The 18,881-nt window shown below is 42.6% G+C and overlaps 1 protein-coding gene across 4 annotated transcripts in view; it reads left to right on the top strand.

Annotated features, from left to right (window-relative positions):
* Window positions 1-18,881, top strand: part of LOC115138109 (protein phosphatase 3 catalytic subunit alpha) — a 97,105-nt gene that overhangs the window by 36,068 nt on the left and 42,156 nt on the right. For all 4 annotated transcript variants that reach the window (XM_065025490.1, XM_065025491.1, XM_029674607.2 and 1 more), the window contains exon 2: window positions 6,224-6,424. In XM_065025490.1, coding sequence (XP_064881562.1) covers window positions 6,224-6,424 — 201 coding nt within the window. The remainder of the gene's footprint in view (window positions 1-6,223; window positions 6,425-18,881) is intronic.

The following is an 18,881-nucleotide window of genomic DNA, read 5'->3' as shown; positions in this document are numbered from 1 at the left end:
ATTACTTGTCGTTCCCGGGAGTGCTTCAAATAATGCATGAGTGGGAGATAGATAATGCATTTGAAATAAATGAGGGGGAGTTGTTTGAATAATGCATAGTATTAATTTGCTATGCGACGGGAGATGGACAGTGTTTCTACCTAATGGTGGAAATGGCTCTAATTGGAGTGATGGCTCTTAACCATGCCTGTTGCTTTCCTGAGTTGAAACTCTTATTGGCCTTTTTACCAATTAAGCGTCTACTTTTTCACTGATTGCCAAAAGCCATTTTCTACTGCCACAGTGATGGGAGAAATATAAATCAGGAGAAAAGAGATTCATAACACTCAGGTATATGAGATCTGACGGCAACTACAGCATTGCACTCCAGAGCAACAGACTACGCACTGAGCACACACTGGTTGAATCAACGTTGTTTCCACATCATTTCAATGAAATTACGTTGAACCAACATGGAACACGCCCAGTGCGTAGTCTCAGGGTCCAGGTTGTCTTTGATAGCTGACTTCATTTATACAGGACATTGAATCCTGGGGTTGGTCTATTTTGTCTATTTGTATGAGGGTTTAAAAAGGGGGGCACGACAAGTTTGGTAGGGTGGGGTGGTTGGTGCCGGAGAGATGAGCTGTGATCCTTGGTCTTTTCACTGAATTAATGAATAAATTAAGGAATTCATTACTGTACCTTTCGGCACAATATAAAATGATCAGTTGTTCTGTCAAATTCCCCTTTAAGTCGTGGTAAATGAGAAGGGAATGATCAGACCATATAAATGCAGACCAATTTCTCTCCTTCTAGATTGTAGCCTGCAGAGCATCAATTGACTGGTTACATGGCGGGGGGGCTGAGTTATGATGAAATTAATGAAAGCTATCAGCTAATGGAGCCCAGCTTTGAGTCATCCTGAGTAATCAGCCAGGCGGACAGGCAGGCAACCAGGCAGGCGGGCAACCAAGCAGGCAGGCAGGCTCATCAAACCTCAGCCTGCTGCACTCTCACAGTTCTTAAGTGCTGGAAAGCATGGGCGTGTGCCATTCTATATGGCAGTCTTCAAAATTGAAATATGTTGCGAATTACTTCCAAAATCAATTATTGACGATTAATTAGAATGGATAAAGTAAGGACAGGATTGAGAAATAGAAATGAAGGCAATACATGAAAGACAAAGACTTGAATATCAATCATCCATAAAGTCTGTCAAAGGGGGTAAGGCCTACAGTATATCAATCACAGTAGGCAATGTGTGTTTGGAATTGCTGTGGTTTTGCAATTTCTGAAGAAGCTAACATAACATGAACAAACCAACTAGCCCACACCTTCTCAAATGACATGAACAAACCCAACTACCCTGCACCTTCTCAAATGACATGAACAAACCAACTAACCTGCACCTTCTCAAATGACATGAACAAACCAACTACCCTGCACCTTCTCAAATGACATGAACAACACAGATATGCCAACTAGTAGCCTATGCTAGCTCTCTTTTATTCACTTGCATGCATAACACATTGTTCAACAGTCTGCTAAGCAACTGGACATCAGCAACCTGAGAGCATCACTTGTAGCCAGGAGTATCCAACAATACTGAATGCCCTTTATCTCATCCTACTATAGGCATGGAATTTTAAAAACTAGGAGCACTTGATTTAGCTCACTCAGCGTTGCCAGGTAGGCAACAGGTGTTTTCCTGTTTGGAACACTTCCATTGGTCCTTAGATGCAAGCTTCACCCATAAGCCTTTGCTCTGCTTACATTTTGCTTACATTTTGTGTGCATATTCACACTACTTACATTTTGCTTACATTCTGCTTACATTTTGTGTGCATATTCACACTTGAAAGAATGGAATATTTTCAATACCACTGAAATTTGTCACTGTCATCGACGCCAGCATGTTGGTGATGTCAAATGAATGTAGCGATACCCTGACACACAATAAGTGTCAGCAATAAGATGCCTGTAAGATTGGAGACAACACGTCAGGCTCTGTGTGTAGTTGCACTGATGAGTAAACACCACACACACACACACACATACACACACACACACACTGTTCCCAGGAAGCAGCATACAGAGGCTTCCCCCACCCCTGATGATTTGAGTAGCACTATGTAGCAGACATGGTGGAAGGCTGGGGGGGGGGGCCTGTGTTCAACAGCTCAACATGAGAGACGGGAGGCTGCATGACGACAGACTGTCATTTTAAGCCCGGGGCTAGAGTTGCACAACAGGTGCTGAGAAATGACCCAGCCAGGGGGCCTTTGGTAACCATATCTGGGGCACTGGCTGGGGTTTAAGCACACCAACACAGATGAGTGTTATCTGTACAGGGATGTAGGCTATGTGAAGTTGTTTGGTAGGAATAGTTTGGCTGACTTGTCAATTGTTTCAGTCATCATCCATGTTGGGTGTCTGAATTGAAGCTGAGTGAGGTACTGAAAGAGAAGGTTAACTTTGCAAGCCATATTTGCAATCTCGAGCTAGCTCTGCTTTCTCGTATCATACAAATGTCTGTTGAGAGAGACTGTTGAAAGTGAAGTAGAAGTCTATGGCTGTGGCTCCACGCTTCTCCCAAAATCTGCACTTGCACTTTCCTTGTCATGGATTTAAAGAATTTGGATTGGTGTAAGCATTGGCTGGAGGGAGTTTACACCATAACGGGAAGTGTTCAAGTGCACACTTCAGGAGATCTGTGCAGTTTATGCAGCATACATGGTAGATCAAATTAAGCCCCATAATTATAATGACCTTTTTCTATTATTTTATTAATTACAGTGTGACATGGAGGTGGGCTGGAATTCTGATTACAGATGATGTCACCTAAGTGAAATCATTGCCTCGGTCTGTGAGATCCCCTCTCCACTCAATGACGCTGTTTCTGTAATGGCTAATGGCAGAGCACATTACTCTGTCGTTAGCAGTGATGCTGCTCTGGGATGTTAATTAGGACGATTTCCTCGTTTCTGATGGTGTGAAAATGCTGAGTTAGTGAATCCACTTCATATTTTCGTAAATTCGTGGCGGCTAATTTGCAATTAACTATCAGGGAGGTGAACCTTCTTTGTACTGTACAGCTGTGTGTAAATCATATTATGTCTATTACTGTGTATTATATAATATGATGGCTATTACTGTGTATTATATAATATGATGGCTATTACTGTGCATTATATAATATGATGGCTATTACTGTGCATTATATAATATGATGGCTATTACTGTGCATTATATAATATGATGGCTATTACTGTGCATTATATAATAGGATGGCTATTACAGTACATTATATAATATGATGGCTATTACTGTGCATTATATAATAGGATGGCTATTACAGTGCATTATATAATATGATGGCTATTACTGTGTATTATATAATAGGATGGCTATTACTGTGCATTATATAATATGATGGCTATTACTGTGCATTATATAATATGATGGCTATTACTGTGCATTATATAATAGGATGGCTATTACTGTGCATTATATAATAGGATGGCTATTACTGTGTATTATATAATAGGATGGCTATTACAGTGTATTATATAATATGATGGCTATTACTGTGCATTATATAATATGATGGCTATTACTGTGCATTATATAATAGGATGGCTATTACAGTGTATTATATAATATGATGGCTATTACTGTGCATTATATAATATGATGGCTATTACTGTGCATTATATAATAGGATGGCTATTACAGTACATTATATAATATGATGGCTATTACTGTGCATTATATAATAGGATGGCTATTACAGTGCATTATATAATATGATGGCTATTACTGTGTATTATATAATAGGATGGCTATTACTGTGCATTATATAATAGGATGGCTATTACTGTGCATTATATAATAGGATGGCTATTACTGTGTATTATATAATATGATGGCTATTACTGTGTATTATATAATAGGATGGCTATTACTGTGCATTATATAATAGGATAGCTATTACTGTGCATTATATAGAATGATGGCTATTACTGTGTATTATATAATAGGGTAGCTGTTACTGTGTATTATATAATAGGGTGGCTATTACTGTGTATTATATAATAGGGTGGCTATTACTGTGTATTATATAATACGGTGGCTATTACTGTGTATTATATAATACGGTGGCTATTACTGTGTATTATATAATAGGGTGGCTATTACTGTGTATTATATAATAGGGTAGCTATTACTATGTATTATATAATAGGGTAGCTATTACTATGTATTATATAATAGGGTAGCTATTACTATGTATTATATAATAGGGTGGCTATTACTGTGTATTATATAATAGGGTAGCTATTACTGTGTATTATATAATATGATGGCTATTACTGTGCATTATATAATAGGATGGCTATTACTGTGCATTATATAATAGGATGGCTATTACTGTGCATTATATAATAGGATGGCTATTACAGTACATTATATAATAGGATGGCTATTACTGTGCATTATATAATATGATGGCTATTACTGTGCATTATATAATAGGATGGCTATTACTGTGTATTATATAATAGGATGGCTATTACAGTGTATTATATAATATGATGGCTATTACTGTGCATTATATAATATGATGGCTATTACTGTGCATTATATAATAGGATGGCTATTACAGTACATTATATAATATGATGGCTATTACTGTGCATTATATAATAGGATGGCTATTACAGTGCATTATATAATATGATGGCTATTACTGTGCATTATATAATAGGATGGCTATTACTGTGCATTATATAATAGGATGGCTATTACTGTGCATTATATAATAGGATGGCTATTACTGTGTATTATATAGAATGATGGCTATTACTGTGTATTATATAATAGGGTAGCTGTTACTGTGTATTATATAATAGGGTGGCTATTACTGTGTATTATATAATAGGGTGGCTATTACTGTGTATTATATAATAGGGTAGCTATTACTATGTATTATATAATAGGGTAGCTATTACTATGTATTATATAATAGGGTGGCTATTACTGTGTATTATATAATAGGGTAGCTATTACTGTGTATTATATAATAGGATGGCTATTACTGTGCATTATATAATAGGATGGCTATTACTGTGCATTATATAGAATGATGGCTATTACTGTGTATTATATAATAGGGTAGCTGTTACTGTGTATTATATAATAGGGTGTCTATTACTGTGTATTATATAATAGGGTGGCTATTACTGTGTATTATATAATAGGGTGGCTATTACTGTGTATTATATAATACGGTGGCTATTACTGTGTATTATATAATAGGGTGGCTATTACTGTGTATTATATAATAGGGTAGCTATTACTACGTATTATATAATAGGGTAGCTATTACTATGTATTATATAATAGGGTGGCTATTACTGTGTATTATATAATAGGGTAGCTATTAATGTGTATTATATAATAGGGTAGCTATTACTGTGTATTATATAATAGGGTGGCTATTGCTGTGTATTATATAATAGGGTAGCTATTACTGTGTATTATATAATAGGATGGCCATTACATTGTGTGGAAACAAGAAAGCTTTGACTGCGTCATGATTGAAACAAATTCCACCGAAATGAATACCTTGTTTCTGCTGTTCTGCTTTCCTTAAATGACGGATATTGTTGTGGATGACTGTAATTAGTCAATAATTAAGATGGCCGTAAGGACAGGATAGTGAGCATTTGAGAGGATTTGGTGTAGGCGGCAGCAGTAACACACAGTCCTGCTAGCTGCAGGCTATCAAATATTAGCTGTGATAATTCTTGTCATTTCAATGGCGTCATTAGTGTATGCTAAACCGGCAGTTGATTTTCTGTTTGATAATTGCTGACATCAGAGTGCAGGACTTTGTTTACTATGTGAATAAATCCTATATAGATGTATTCACACATTTAGTTAAAATATAGTTTATTTCAAAAAGTTAAAATAGAGAAAATATAGTTTAATTAAAGTCTGTGTTTTGTTACATTCAATGAGAGGTGCATATTTCCCTTAACACCTTTTCTCTGGCCAAGATATTTCCTCCAAAGACTTCAACTTGCTCAGTGATTCAACTGTAGCTTTGACTTGTTTGACTTAGTCCTCTTGGGAGCATAGAGTCTCCAACATGGCTCTCCTCCTCACTCTTTATAGTGTGAGGGCTTTTGTACCTGTGGGTTTGTAGGAACTAACTCTCCCCCTCTTCCTTCTCCTCCAGCTGTCCCGTTCCCGCCAAGTCACCGACTCACAGCCAAGGAGGTGTTTGACAGCGATGGGAGGCCCAAAGTGGACGTGCTCAAAGGCCACCTGACCAAGGAGGGCCGCGTGGAGGAGAGCGTGGCCCTCAGGCTCATCGGCGAGGGAGCGGCCATCTTGAGGGCTGAGAAGAACCTGCTGGACATAGAGGCCCCCGTGACAGGTTAGTGAGTAAAACACACGCGGACATAGACATTCACAGACCAAACTAATGCCTGCACACACACACTTCTTATTCCCGAAATCTAGAAGTTTCTACCTATGAGGGGGAGTCTACCTGGTTGTGTGTGGTGGCAAAACTTTACAATACCCAAAGTCATTCTGTAGCCTAAATACTGCAATGCGTGTTTGTTTGAACTTCTCCCTCCTTTCCTCCCTCTCTCTGTCTGGGGCGCCCTTATACAACCTTCTGACTTTTCCCACTTCCCCTGAGTATGTGAGTCACCGCCAGGCTTTGAAGGACGTGCGTGGGCTCTGCTGCCCATCACCAGAACGCTGTAACAAGCAAGGGCAGAGGGACATTTTAAACTGGTTCACACAGTCTGACCAACCAAGGCGATGCTAATTGTTGAAATGCCCTTCTGGTACAGATAGACTTGAAAACAGAAAATTACTCTGACACACACATAGACGTATTTGCCCTCATGGAGAGGTGAATAGAGTTTTTTTTTTTTTTTTTCGTGTCACATAACATTTTATGTGAGCCAGTGAAATGGATTGAAATGCAATCCACTTCCTAACCATTTGTTATGAGATGTACTAAACCTTGGTCGAATTTTTAAGGTTGCTCGTTTAGTTTAATCTTACATTTTTACGCGAGCTGTCATTTTTGTGTGATTCCTGACACTTTGATAAGAACTAGTCAGATTCAAACCTATGCAAACACATTGTTTTCTCTCTCTCTCTCTCTCTCTCTCTCTCTCTCTCTCTCGCCATTAAGTCAAGTGTCTCAGTCATAACCCAATTAGACTTCCTAATGAGCTTCTTTGATGGGGGCTTAATGAGAGGCAGGGGGCCAGTCTTAGGAACTAATGGCAATAGATCACATCCATGAAGAGTTTGAAGAAGAAACTCCTTTGTATGTTTTGTTTCTGACTCTGTTGTGCAGCCTACAAGGAAATATAGCATTTGATACTCTCTTTCTCTCTAAAGTCTCTACACTAGAAACCAAGTCATTACTCTCCAGTTTGGCCCTGGCTAATGCAAATATGACTGACTGTGTTTGAATCTGTGTCTACTGTGCACAGCAAATATCTGTTAGTCCCTTAAGCTAAACACCTAGGTATTAGCTTGGGTATGGCTGACTGGCTGGTAGACACAGCTCCTTACATGAGACTCAAACCCATGGAACTCAAACCCATAGCCTTAAGGTGATGATGGAAGATGGCAGGGTGCCTAGGTGCTGTGCTGCTGCCCCTCTATTTGTGGCTGACTGTTGCACAATGTGCTGTAAATTATGTCTCCACTGTCTCTGCCATGATCACAAATCATAGAGCCATGTGCAGTCTTCACAGTATATAATAAGGTAGCATTAGGGCACTGGTTGCTATGTGTTAGCATAAGTTTTAAGACAAAATGGTTTCTATTTTAGTTCTGTCATACCACCAAAGTTGGTGAAATCATGTCGATGTGGTTGTTTATTTGAATTAATTCATTAATTTTGTTATTTCTCTGAAACATGTGGGTGTCAAAAAAAGTTTTTTATTCTGAATGTCTAAACATCTTTGCTTTTTTAGTTTCAATTACCATAAAACAAATTTTAACAGTAACTATATGTTAAACTAATGGATGGCAAACTGCCCAGCTAGCACATTTGGTTCTTTGGAAGTTGTGGCGATGTACGTTTTTGGTTTCCCATTGGTTCTGGGAATGAAGCCATAAGTTTCCTGACCAGTAAAACAGAGTGTTTTTTCAATGGAAATGAGAGAAAGGGGAATACCTAGTCAGTTGCACAACTGAATGCATTCAACCTAAATGTGTCTTCTGCATTTAACCCAACCCCTCTGAATCAAAGAGGTGCGGGGGGCTGCCTTAATCGACATCCACATCATCAGCGCCTGGGGAGCAGTTGTTGTTGGGGGTTAACTACCTTACTGAAGGGCAGATTATCTACCTTGCCAGCTCGGGATTCGAACCAGCCACCTTTCGGTTACGCTCTTAACCGCCACCCCCAAAATACTTAAAAGAAATGAAATAATGTTCTGAGAACATGTTTCAATAAGACTATTAGCTTGTTTTTTCCCCCATTTAAACGTGAACCTTTATTTAACTAGGCAAGTCAATTAAGAACAAATTCTTATTTACAATGACGGCCTACCCCAGATGACGCTGGGCCAATTGTGCACCCCACTATGGGACTCCCAATCACAGCCGGATGTGATACAGCCTGGATTTGAACCGGCGACTTTATTGACACCTCGTGCACTGAGATGCACAGCCTTAGACCGCTGCGCCACTCTGGAGTTTGGGTTAACGGTTTTGAACTCCAGCACCGATAGGACACATGGAATCCATCAATCACGCAAACACATTTATTTTTTATTGTGGCATGGCATCAGTGAGATTCAAACCTATAATCTTCTTTTCTCTATCAATGGAATTAGTCCACTGCACTGCATAGATGGAGCTACTGTAGTATATATACCATGTTATTTGTTTTAAATAAAAAATCTGTTCATTTTAGTCTATTCAAACAGACCCCATTTCAAAGGAAACAAGTACTCATTAAGATCAGGTGTGGCCAATTAGTGGGCACAGCCAACACACCTGAACACACTTAACAAGATGGAGAATAAAAAATTATGTTGATGCTGAGAACAGGCATATGTTATTAAATAACATTCTTTGAAAGTTTTCTTAACGTTTTTAGAACAATTTGAGAAAACCTGTATGAAAAGTAATGCTGATGTACTGAAATTCCCACAGAAGAACGTTGTTTCTTAATGTTCTCTGGACTATTTGAGAACATTCCCGATGTCCAACCAGTTGGAGAACATTCCTAGAACATTACCTGCACCATTCAAAGAAAGTTGTCGGAAGGTTGTATGCAAAATAACCATAGGGCGCTCTCACCAAGCTTTGAGAAACATATGGTTCTCAGAACGTTATGTGCTAGCTGGGTGTATTGCATAATTGCATTATTTCAAAAATGATGCTTGGAGAATAAGTTTGGTAGCTCCATAATGCTGTATGTATGGTCCCTATCTCATTCTCAGCAGATCATATTGTGTAACCAATACCTCTCATTCCGTAGTAAAGAAAAAAGCCTGGACCTGCACTTCATCATTGCTATCTTCCAGAGAAATCAGTTGTATGTGATTGGTTCTAAAGTGTAATGGAGAGTGAGAGAAAAGGCTTGGTTGTGTGTTGGTTGTGAATCAGCCTGGGGGATAGTAGAGTCAGAGGTAGGGGTTAACATTAGCTACTTCTACTCCCACTCCTACACCCACCCCCCGCCCCTCTCCTACTCAACAGTCCTATTCTACGGCAATGATACACACGCACACAAACACCCATCCACACACACACACACTGACACAAGGCCACATTTTCTGTTAGAAAGAATACATCCTTTTTTTCTCACTCATACTGTACAAAAAAAAAAACGTGCTGTGTTTTCTCCACCTCATTCTACCCTCTCCTCCGTCTATGTGATGTGTCTTGGCTGAATGGCCCTCCTGAGAAAAACAACACACACACTCTCTTCCTGGTTGTGCCAGGTGGCATCTGGGCTTTCATGGGGGAACCAGGTCACAGTGTTAGTCCATCAGGCCCAAACTGCTCCTGACACAGCTCCCTGCTGAATCATTCAGTCCAACAACCTGTAGCTACGTTCTGCTATTGCAAAAAAAACTGCAGTAATGACTTAATTCTTCAACCAGCGAGAGAAAAGAGCATTTTCTCTACCAGACCTTTACATCCCGGTCTCTCACATATAACACATGAATACTGAACAGATCGAGAGCTGCATTCCATATACACTACTACTTCACTCCAGGCTGGAACTCTTCCCAGAGACTCGGCGTTGATCTCCGAGGCATTACCGATCTGCTCAATCAAAAGAGGATTTTGCACCGTCTGCCTTCCCCGGTGGATCACATCAACTCAATGAGCTTGCCTCTGGAGTGGCCCGTGTAGGTTATTGAGCCGCACTAGATTGCGTAAGTCAGCCACCCACACACACACTGCTGTTGCTGACTGACGATATGTTGTTCTCTATCGCGCAGTTGCACTGGATGGCGAGAACAAATCCTAGCTCACTTGAGATAATGTACTCCCACCTGCTCATCTCATATGTGCGTCGTGATTGCCTGTGCGTGCTTGTCTTCATGTGTGTGCTAAGAACAAAGCCCAGAGGAAAGCCATTGTATCTGCTATGAATACTGCCTACTATCCATTGTGTCCAGCTGACTACAACATTTACATTTTAGGGATTTTTTTATTTTTTATTTCACCTTTATTTAACCAGGTAGGCTAGTTGAGAACAAGTTCTCATTTGCAACTGCGACCTGGCCAAGATAAAGCATAGCAGTGTGAACAGACAACACAGAGTTACACATGGAGTAAACAATTAACAAGTCAATAACACAGTAGAAAAAAAATGGGCAGTCTATATACAATGTGTGCAAAAGGCATGAGGAGGTAGGCGAATAATACAATTTTGCAGATTAACACTGGGGTGATAAATGATCAGATGGTCATGTACAGGTAGAGATATTGGTGTGCAAAAGAGCAGAAAAGTAAATAAAAAATAAAAAAAACAGTATAAAAACAGTATGGGAATGAGGTAGGTGAAAATGGGTGGGCTATTTACCAATAGACTATGTACAGCTGCAGCGATCGGTTAGCTGCTCGGATAGCTGATGTTTGAAGTTGGTGAGGAGATAAAAGTCTCCAACTTCAGCGATTTTTGCAGTTCGTTCCAGTCACAGGCAGCAGAGTACTGGAACGAAAGGCGGCCAAATGAGGTGTTGGCTTTAGGGATGATCAGTGAGATACACCTGCTGGAGGGTGTGCTACGGATGGGTGTTGCCATCGTGACCAGTGAACTGAGATAAGGCGGAGCTTTACCTAGCATGGACTTGTAGATGACCTGGAGCCAGTGGGTCTGGCGACGAATATGTAGCGAGGGCCAGCCGACTAGAGCATACAAGTCGCAGTGGTGGGTGGTATAAGGTGCTTTGGTGACAAAACGGATGGCACTGTGATAGACTGCATCCAGTTTGCTGAGTAGAGTGTTGGAAGCCATTTTGTAGATGACATCGCCGAAATCGAGGATCGGTAGGATAGTCAGTTTTACTAGGGTAAGCTTGGCGGCGTGAATGAAGGAGGCTTTGTTGCGGAATAGAAAGCCGACTCTTGATTTGATTTTCGATTGGAGATGTTTGATGTGAGTCTGGAAGGAGAGTTTGCAGTCTAGCCAGACACCTAGGTACTTATAGATGTCCACATATTCAAGGTCGGAACCATCCAGGGTGGTGATGCTAGTCGGGCATGCGGGTGCAGGCAGCGATCGGTTGAAAAGCATGCATTTGGTTTTACTCGCGTTTAAGAGCAGTTGGAGGCCACGGAAGGAGTGCTGTATGGCATTGAAGCTCGTTTGGAGGTTAGATAGCACAGTGTCCAATGACGGGCCGAAAGTATATAGAATGGTGTCGTCTGCGTAGAGGTGGATCAGGGAATCGCCCGCAGCAAGAGCAACATCATTGATATATACAGAGAAAAGAGTCGGCCCGAGAATTGAACCCTGTGGCACCCCCATAGAGACTGCCAGAGGACCGGACAACATGCCCTCCGATTTGACACACTGAACTCTGTCTGCAAAGTAATTGGTGAACCAGGCAAGGCAGTCATCCGAGAAACCGAGGCTATTGAGTCTGCCGATAAGAATATGGTGATTGACAGAGTCGAAAGCCTTGGCGAGGTCGATGAAGACGGCTGCACAGTACTTTCTTTTATCGATGGCGGTTATGATATCGTTTAGTACCTTGAGCGTGGCTGAGGTGCACCCGTGACCGGCTCGGAAACCAGATTGCACAGCGGAGAAGGTACGGTGGGATTCGAGATGGTCAGTGACCTGTTTGTTGACTTGGCTTTCGAAGACCTTAGATAGGCAGGGCAGGATGGATATAGGTCTATAGCAGTTTGGGTCCAGGGTGTCTCCCCCTTTGAAGAGGGGGATGACTGCGGCAGCTTTCCAATCCTTGGGGATCTCAGACGATATGAAAGAGAGGTTGAAAAGGCTGGTAATAGGGGTTGCGACAATGGCGGCAGATAGTTTCAGAAATAGAGGGTCCAGATTGTCAAGCCCAGCTGATTTGTACGGGTCTAGGTTTTGCAGCTCTTTCAGAACATCTGCTATCTGGATTTGGGTAAAGGAGAACCTGGAGAGGCTTGGGCGAGGAGCTGCGGGGGGGCGGAGCTGTTGGCCGAGGTTGGAGTAGCCAGGCGGAAGGCATGGCCAGCCGTTGAGAAGTGCTTATTGAAGCTTTCGATAATCGTGGATTTATCGGTGGAGACCGTGTTACCTAGCCTCAGTGCAGTGGGCAGCTGGGAGGAGGTGCTCTTGTTCTCCATGGACTTCACAGTGTCCCAGAACTTTTTGGAGTTGGAGCTACAGGATGCAAACTTCTGCCTGAAGAAGCTGGCCTTAGCTTTCCTGACTGACTGCGTGTATTGGTTCCTGACTTCCCTGAACAGTTGCATATCACGGGGGCTATTCGATGCTATTGCAGTCCGCCACAGGATGTTTTTGTGCTGGTCGAGGGCAGTCAGGTCTGGAGTGAACCAAGGGCTGTATCTGTTCTTGGTTCTGCATTTTTTGAACGGAGCATGCTTATCTAAAATGGTGAGGAAGTTACTTTTAAAGAATGACCAGGCATCCTCAACTGACGGGATGAGGTCAATGTCCTTCCAGGATACCCGGGCCAGGTCGATTAGAAAGGCCTGCTCACAGAAGTGTTTTAGGGAGCGTTTGACAGTGATGAGGGGTGGTCGTTTGACTGCGGCTCCGTGGCGGATACAGGCAATGAGGCAGTGATCGCTGAGATCCTGGTTGAAGACAGCGGAGGTGTATTTGGAGGGCCAGTTGGTCAGGATGACGTCTATGAGGGTGCCCTTGTTTACAGAGTTAGGGTTGTACCTGGTGGGTTCCTTGATGATTTGAGTGAGATTGAGGGCATCTAGCTTACATTGTAGGACTGCCGGGTGTTAAGCATATCCCAGTTTAGGTCACCTAACAGAACAAACTCTGAAGCTAGATGGGGGGGCGATCAATTCATAAATGGTGTCCAGGGCACAGCTGGGAGCTGAGGGTGGTCGGTAGCAGGCGGCAACAGTGAGAGACTTATTTCTGGAGAGGGTAATTTTCAAAATTAGTAGTTCGAACTGTTTGGGTATGGACCTGGAAAGTATGACATTACTTTGCAGGCTATCTCTGCAGTAGACTGCAACTCCGCCCCTTTGGTAGTTCTATCTTGACGGAAGATGTTATAGTTGGGTATGGAAATCTCTGAATTTTTGGTGGCCTTCCTGAGCCAGGATTCAGACACGGCAAGGACATCAGGGTTAGCAGAGTGTGCTAAAGCAGTGAGTAAAACAAACTTAGGGAGGAGGCTTCTGATGTTGACATGCATAAAACCAAGGCTTTTCGATCACAGAAGTCAACAAATGAGGGTACCTGGGGACATGCAGGGCCTGGGTTTACCTCCACATCACCCGCGGAACAGAGAAGGAGTAGTATGAGGGTGCGGCTAAAGGCTATCAAAACTGGTCGCCTAGAGCGTTGGGGGCAGAGGATAAGAGGAGCAGGTTTCTGGGCATGGTAGAATATATTCAGGGCATAATGCGCAGACAGGGGTATGGTGGGGTGCGGGTACAGCGGAGGTAGGCCCAGGCACTGGGTGATGATGAGAGAGGTTGTATCTCTGGACATGCTGGTTGTAATGGGTGAGGTCACCGCATGTGTGGGAGGTGGGACAAAGGAGGTAACAGGGGTATGCAGAGTGGGTCTAGGGGCACCATTGTGAACTAAAACAATGATAACTAACCTGAACAACAGTATACAAGGCATATTGACATCTGAGAGAGACATACAGCGAGGCATACAGTAATCACAGGTGTTGAATTTGGAAAGCTAGCTAAAAACAGTAGGCGAGGCTAATCCGCTAGCACAACAAACAGCAGGTAAAATGGCGTTGACTAGGCAACGGGGCCGACAGGTAAGACAAACAAGCAGAAAGGAGTACCGTGATTAATGGACAGTCCAGCGTGCGTCAGCTATGTAGCCAAGAGATCAGTGTCCAGGGGGCAGCGGTGGATGGGCAGGGGGGCTGGGCTGGCGAGTGTTATCCAGGTTTTTAAAAAACTAACAATGACTAACTAGCTTGTAGCTAGTTAGCTGGTTAGCGTCTGGAGGTTCTTGAGTGTGTCATAAAAATAAAAATAAGAGTAAAAGTAATAGCGATTCCGTATCACATTGGGTGAGGCAGGTTTCCGGAAGTTATAAACAAATTAAAAATCAAAAAGAGATGGGGTCAGAGAGTGAATGGGGTCAGAGAGTGATTGGGACGCGGTGGTTCAGACGGTTAGCAGGCCTGTGCTAACAAGCTAACAGTTCGTAGGCCCGAGCTAGACAAGGTAGCAGTTAGCGGACCGGAGCTTGACAAGCTAGCCGTTAGCAGGCCGAATTAGCAAGCAGGGAGATAGCGAGGGCTAGAGGGTTAACCTTTGGGGGACGTCGCGATGGGGTGAGTCTGTTTATTCCTCTTCATGCGGTGAGCTGGAGATACAGCGATTCAGAAAGCTCGCAGGCCTTGGCCAGCAGATGGATCTTTGGCGATGTCGCAGCGGAAAAGCCTGTTGAAACCCCCTCGGACTATTATGTCGGCGGACCAGTCGTGATGGATCGGCGGGGCTCCGTGTCGGCAGTAGAGGGTCCAGGCCAATTGGCAAATTAGGTATTTTTGGACCTCTTCGGCTAGTCGGGAGATGGGCTTAGCTCGAGGCTAGCTCCAGGCTAACTGGTGCTTGCTCTGGGACAGAGACGTTAGCCAGGAGTAGCCACTCGGATTGCAGCTAGCTATTTACGATGATCCGGTATAAAGGTTCAGAGCTTGTGGTAGGAATCCGGAGATGTGGTAGAGAAAAAGCAGTCTGATATGCTTTGGGTAGATGTCGCGCTGGTGTCCTAGTTAGCGTTGAAGACCGCTAGCAGTGGCTAGCTACTAGCTAGTAGCTAGTTAGCTGGCTAGCTTCTGATGAGGGTTCCGATTCTAAAGTATAGAAAAAGCAGATCCGTACCACATTGGGTGATGCGGGTTGTAGGAGAGTATATTCAGCCTGTAGTTGGAAAGTGAGATTAAGATATGTACGAAATATATACAGAAAAAAACGAGGAAAAACTATATTTACACTATACAGGACGGGACAAGACAAAACACACGTCCGACTGCTACGCCATCTTGGAAAGATGCTCAATCCTTATCCAGAACACCTTACAGTAGTGAGTGCATACATTTTCGTACTGGTCCCCCATGGGAACCGAACCCACAACGCTGGCGTTGCACGCGCCATGCTCTACCGACTAGAGCTACACGGGTCTACAACTCACTGTGGCCTGGCTGCCTATTCATCGGGTCGTCACCTTGACCCCTATGTCACTCTGACTATTCCAGTGGGACCTCACAGCCACTTCTGTCACCATGGCGTTATCACAGAGAGACAAAACGACACAGGTTGGCTTTGTCGAGATCTTCAGATCCACCCACACACACACACACACACACACACACACACACACACACACACACACACACAGAGAGCACATCATCGGCACTGCAACGTTTAGTGTAACTTTTTGTTGCTTCATCATGTCCCTCTATGCCCTTTGTGTTCTTTGATCGTTTGTTCTTCTCATTTTATGTCTCATTCCAGTGTGATGTTGAGTAAGTCACTTTAATTGAGTTCATCCCAGCTTTTAGAATGATAGAATGATGTTTTGTTCTGGTATGCATTCATGCTTCATTGACCAGAAATGAACCAGAACTGTGCTATCAAAAGTCCATCATATAGACCAAGGCTCTCCAACCCTGTTCCTGGAGAGCTACCATCCTGTAGGTTTTCACTCCAACCCTGTTCCTGGAGAGCTACCATCCTGTTGGTTTTCACTCCAACCCTGTTCCTGGAGAGCTACCATCCTGTAGGTTTTCACTCCAACCCTGTTCCTGGAGAGCTACCATCCTGTAGGTTTTCACTCCAACCCTGTTCCTGGAGAGCTACCATCCTGTAGGTTTTCACTCCAACCCTGTTCCTGGAGAGCTACCATCCTGTATGTTTTCACTCCAACCCTGTTCCTGGAGAGCTACCATCCTGTAGGTTTTCACTCCAACCCTGTTCCTGGAGAGCTACCATCCTGTACCAACCCTAATCTAGCACACCTGATTCTAATAATTAGCTCGTTGATAAACTGAACCAGGTTAGTTACAAATGGGGTTGGAGCGAAAACATACAAGAAGGTACAGAAGCTCTCCAGGAACAGGATTTACAGTTAGTATTGCTTACAACATGCAGTTAAATCCTGGTCATGAGATTGATCTTAAATCACACATTATAAAACTGAATAGTCGTAACTTGTTATGGCGCAAAGTGTTAGCGCGTTGTGGTTAGCAGCCATGTGAAAAGTCCTTTGTATTTAACAGTTGAGTTGGTGTGAAAAGCCTCTGAAAGTTACATTCTTTCATTGTAGGGTTGTTTCCATAGTGATCATGGTCAGCCTTGGCGTACAGTGCTGGCTGAGAAACTAATGAGCGAGAGGGATTTTGACTTTCTATAATTCTATCATTTCCTTTAATGACATATGATTAGGGGATCGATGCTGCCTTACAAACATCTACCTTTTTGTAGTAAGCGAGATTGAACATCCACTTTGCACAGTGAGCTACTTCTCAGACAGCGTGAATTGAATAGCATTTGTAACACCATACTGTTGACTCTGAGAGGGAGCGCATTAGAAATGATAACCCTTTAAGTTTAAATCCAGAAATTAAACCATTTGCAAAGAGTGGGGATTCTCCAAAGACAAAATGACAAAATGAGAGTTTACGATGCATATGCGGAGGAGAAATAATTCTCTCTTCTCTTCCTCGTGCCTAAGGGGGTTTGCAACTCGAGCTAATGGCTTTCCTTCAACAGATGATAATTGGAACTGTCTTCAATACATTTCTACGGGCTTACTCTCGAAATCTTTAGATGCATGCTTAAAGACAGACACGCAATCAGAGGATGGTTTTGGTATTCATTGCCAAGGACCCAATTAATATCAGTGCTATAGCAACTGTGTTTCAGGCAACTGTAGTTGGCTGGCGTTGTCTTTTGCTACTGTATATCAGTGTCATTTGTTAACATGAATTGTTCATGTTGTTTAGCGTTTTCTCACTGAAATATAAGGTTAGAAAAATGGAGGGGGAATTATCGCCCAATGTTTGTGAATAGCACACACACTCAGAATATAAATACAGTATTTGTTTTGTTTGTTGTTCAAACCAATCAGGGAATTATTTGTGTGACAATATAAACTATGATTGGCTGGTCGTGAAGGTTGACTAGCAGCTGGATATGACACTCTGCTCCGACCACTGCAATGGGTCTACAAAGAAATGACTGGGTTGTTCCTGGCTGGTCTGGGTTCTGTAATCACAGTCCCAGCATGCTTGCTGTCAGTGTGTGGCCAGAGGGTGACAAACATCGGAAGGCCCTGTGGGCTGTGGCTCCTTGGCTCTCCGGGGAGCAGTGGTGAACGGGGCCAGAGGGGCAATGGAAAACCAATTCTATTTGACTGAGTGGTCGAATGGAGTGATCATGGAGTGATTGAGTCTGGCCAGTCACAGTGTGGGTCATGTTGGGTTGTTGACTGGAGCGATTGATTGATGGAGGAGGTGGGGATGTGATTAACATCAAAGTTGTCACATTAGTGTAAAGTAGACCAACGGGACTAAATAAGTTAATGTTCCATCACTCTGTTATTAAGAATGGAGAGCGGGAGAGTACAGTACATTTTTCGACACTGCATGTTACCATACAATTGCAGACAAGAACAACACTCTATAGTTGAGATCTCAACAGGCATTGGGATACATGTTTTTCCTCCATAATAGCATACTTGTGTTCCTTAATAATAATAATAGGCTGTGCAAGTGATGTTCCTTTCATAGATTTCAGTCAGTATTCTATGAATAAAAAAGCACAGGGAAGTGACTCATGTCATAGCGAGACAGACATATTTTATTCTATTAAAGATGCCACCCGGAGTCTGAGAAAGAGGGAAATGTTGGCGCTTCCATAATGTAAATGTTGATAGGAGCTATGGCTGAACGACAGCTTTATTGATTCCATTTGTCATGTTACCTCATTATACTCTCACTAACATTATACCCTCACTAGCAACGAGGTATCAATGTACAGCTCTTTCCAGTGGTGCTTGTAAGAATAAAAATGGCCAATTCAAAAGGTTATCGGGTTATTTGAAGAACGAGTCCCACACTACTCGTGTACTGAGTATAATGCTTCTTTTTTTTTTACTGTGATGTTTGTTTGTTGATAGGTAGTCGTGCTATAGCTCCCTT

Source organism: Oncorhynchus nerka, linkage group LG12, assembly GCF_034236695.1.
Source record: "Oncorhynchus nerka isolate Pitt River linkage group LG12, Oner_Uvic_2.0, whole genome shotgun sequence".
NCBI lineage: Eukaryota > Metazoa > Chordata > Actinopteri > Salmoniformes > Salmonidae > Oncorhynchus > Oncorhynchus nerka.
This window is presented reverse-complemented; position numbering and strand designations above follow the sequence as displayed.